At 47.7% G+C, this 3,378-nt stretch overlaps 1 protein-coding gene across 1 annotated transcript in view; it reads right to left on the minus strand.

The window, feature by feature from the left end:
• The window catches only part of unc5ca (unc-5 netrin receptor Ca), a 160,252-nt gene that overhangs the window by 147,934 nt on the left and 8,940 nt on the right, over window positions 1-3,378 (minus strand). The window contains 1 exon segment of the mRNA XM_024147511.2: window positions 879-974. Within this exon segment, the coding sequence (XP_024003279.2) occupies window positions 879-974 (96 nt within the window).

Genomic DNA, 3,378 nt, shown 5'->3' on the forward strand with positions numbered 1-3,378 from the left:
AGCAGGGGTTGGAGTAACAGAGAATAGAGAACAGGGGGTGGAGTACAAGAGAATGACGAGGAGCCAGGGGGTGGAGTAACAGAGAATGAGAGGAACAGGGTGGAGTAACAGAGAATGAGAGGAAGCAGGGGGTGAGTAACAGAGAATGAGAGGAGCCAGGGGGTGGAGTAACAGAGAATAGGAGGAAGCAGGGGGTGGAGTAACAGAGAATGAGAGGAGCCAGGGGGTGGAGTAACAGAGAATGAGAGGAACCAGGGGGTGGAGTAACAGAGAATGAGAGGAGCCAGGGGTGGAGTAACAGAGAATGAGAGAACCAGGGGGTGGAAGTAACAGAGAATGAGAGGAGCCAGGGGGTGATAACAGAGAATGAGGAGAGCCAGGGGGTGGAGTAACAGAGAATGAGAGGAACCAGGGGTGGAGTAACAGAGAATTGAGAGGAAGCCAGGGGGTGGAGTAACAGAGATGAGAGGAGCCAGGGGGTGGAGTAACAGAGAATGAGAGGAGCCAGGGGGTGGAGTAACAGAGAATGAGAGGAACCATGCAGGGGGTGGAGTAACAGAGAATGAGAGGAGCCAGGGGGTGGAGTAACAGAGAATGAGAGGAGCCAGGGGGTGGAGTAACAGAGAATGAGAGGAACCAGTGGGTGGAGTAACAGAGAATGAGAGGAACCAGTGGGTGGATGGTGGATAGAGCAGGGGTACTGGACTATGACGGATTGCAGGGTTGGAGGAGAGGTATGGAGATATGGAGTAAGGAAGGACGGAAGGAGAGAGGGAGTGAGGGAGGGATGGAAGGAGGACATCAGTCTGCCACCCTGAATGTGATTGATCATCATAGTCCCTCCTGGTTCCAAACTCCGGTGCCGCCTCCTCCGGTACCTCCTCCTCCGGTGAACCGCGGCATTATGGGACAAGTGAGGGAGTCCACGGGGAGCTGAGCCTCGATGAGCATGCCCACACCTTGACTTGCATGCTCTACGGACACACACACATATGCATGCACACAAACACACACCCATCATCAGGAACGACGTTGTGCACTGACACGGAAAGTAATTGACCTCATTTATGAACCATCATGGCCATAAATAATTGAAGCTTGCGATTCACACGACAATGGAACTCGGTTCCCTAGTGAGGGAGAAAGAGAAGGAGAGAGGGAATGAGAGGGAACGAGAGACGAAGGACAGGAGACGGAAAAATCGATGGGAGTGTGACGGTAATAAAGGAATAGCATGAGGCACAAATCATCACAGCCGATTAGCCCATTTCATCCCAAATGGAACCCTATTCCCTATATAGTGTTCCCTATTCCTCGTGAGCCCTAGTCAGAAGTAGTGCACTATAAAGGGAATAGGGAGCCATTTGGGATGCAGCTGTGGTCGTCACCACAGGGCAGTGTTACCGGCATTCTAATGCCCTCTAATATCCTGCTAATGGTGCTACTGTAACTCAGAGACCACACTCTCCTTATGGATACCTTATTACCATTCAACCCTAGGGACCCCTGTCCTTAATTGCAGACCGTAGCCACAGAGCTGGTAAAAGACAGTGCTGTACCCTATCGATCACTCCAATGTGAGGACATTAGTACCCTGAATCAAAGATACAGCCAAAATGTGGAATTAACGGGAAAGCAATACTGTAAAACTTAGCTCACAGTTTTATAAGAATGACACAAAACGATGCGTTGACCGGTCATAAAGCAGTACCCTTGGCGCCACCTTGGGTCACACAGTGKTGCGCTATGGGCCCTAGGTGATAGTAGTGCACTACATAGGGAATAGGGTGCCATCTTGGACGCAGAAATTCCTTCTGGAGTGTCAAATATGAAGTCAGATACCTGCCAGAAGGTTGGAAGCACGCAATGTTAGAATCGTAAATAAGTCTAGGCATAATGTTATGTTGACAATGTTGGTTTTTACCTTTGCAATTCTATTTTACACCTTGACATATTTACGACTCCAAAGTAACGTTAGTTATGAATCCAACTTAAATGTGCGTTCAACATTTTGGCAGTAATCTGACTCCGTAGTAAAGCTTCCAGAAAGGAAACCTGAAGAGTGTATGATGGGAAATTTATAATGGATCCTGCTCTCTCTCGCAGGCGATTGGTTACAGAGGAAATCCATTTGAAGTGGGCTAATGATCCAGACCCTGGCTGGCCTGCTAGCTCTCCCTCTTCCTCTCGCCCTCCTCCTCCTCCTCCTCAGTAAGGAGACTCTTTCTTTATGTCCCTGATAAAACTCCAGAGTAATGATTTCCCCCACTGGTGCCAGGCAGCGGGGTACAGATAACATGCTCTGGCTCTCTTCCTCCTCCTCTCTTCTTCTTCTTCTCCTCCTCCTACTCCTCCACCTCTCCTCCTCTCCTCTCTCCCTGGTCTTCAATTTATCTACTCCTGTCCCATGCTGAGAGGGAAAGAGAGAGAGAGAGAGAGAGAGAGAGAGAGAGAGAGAGAGAGAGAGAGAGAGAGAGAGAGAAGAGAGGAGAGAGAAGATGAGAGAGAGAGAGAGAGAGAGAGAGAGAGAGGCGAGTGGAGGGGAGAGACAGTGCAAGGGAGAGCAGGAATGAGATCAGCTTCCTTCCCCACTCAGATAGATTATGACCGGCCCGTCCCAGCCAAGCAGGGGTTTCTTATCTGTGGTTTTCTTTTTCTTCAATTGGGGGAAATTAGAGAGGGCAGAGGCCAGATGACTGTATCATCTGGCCCTGATCTCTCAATTGCTTTCCTCAAAAACCACAGTAGAGGACATACCTGCCCTGGCCAGAATTGGGCCACCTAGTTTGGCTAGAAAGCGGAGGAATTCCCATGTTGTTGTGATTTGCCTCTTCAACGACCACAACAATACATCACGCGAGCAGCCTTTGTGTCAGTATTGATGGTCATTGATGAAGTCTTTGAATGAAGAGCGAGATAAAACTGTCCAGTTAGATCATAAACAATGCAGGACAACAGGAGGGTAATTCCCTTTCGCGACCTACACCACATGTGAACCACGTATGGAATGCCTCAGTAAATTCTCTATGTATGGTAAGTTCAATGAAGGAAATATGTAGACGGAATGTTAGTCATTGAATTCTTACATGACATTGTTTTCAATGATAGATCTTGTACATACAATGCTAGGTATAACCTGAAAAGCGATGCAATCTAAGTTTGTTAAATGTTAGTTACACTTATTTGATTAGAACCGATCGTAGAATGTTCTCATCATAACATATTATTTGCTAGTAATATAAGGCCGGGTGTTTCTAACTGGAGAAACTCTCAGTCAAAGTCTTCATTCCTGCATTCAAACAGTCATTTAATGTGCATGCCGCAGAGGAGAACAACACAAGGCTCATGAGGATCAGCTTGGTCATTCAATATATACTA

The sequence above is a fragment of the Salvelinus sp. IW2-2015 genome, linkage group LG15 (assembly GCF_002910315.2).
Source record: "Salvelinus sp. IW2-2015 linkage group LG15, ASM291031v2, whole genome shotgun sequence".
NCBI classification, from domain to species: domain Eukaryota; kingdom Metazoa; phylum Chordata; class Actinopteri; order Salmoniformes; family Salmonidae; genus Salvelinus; species Salvelinus sp. IW2-2015.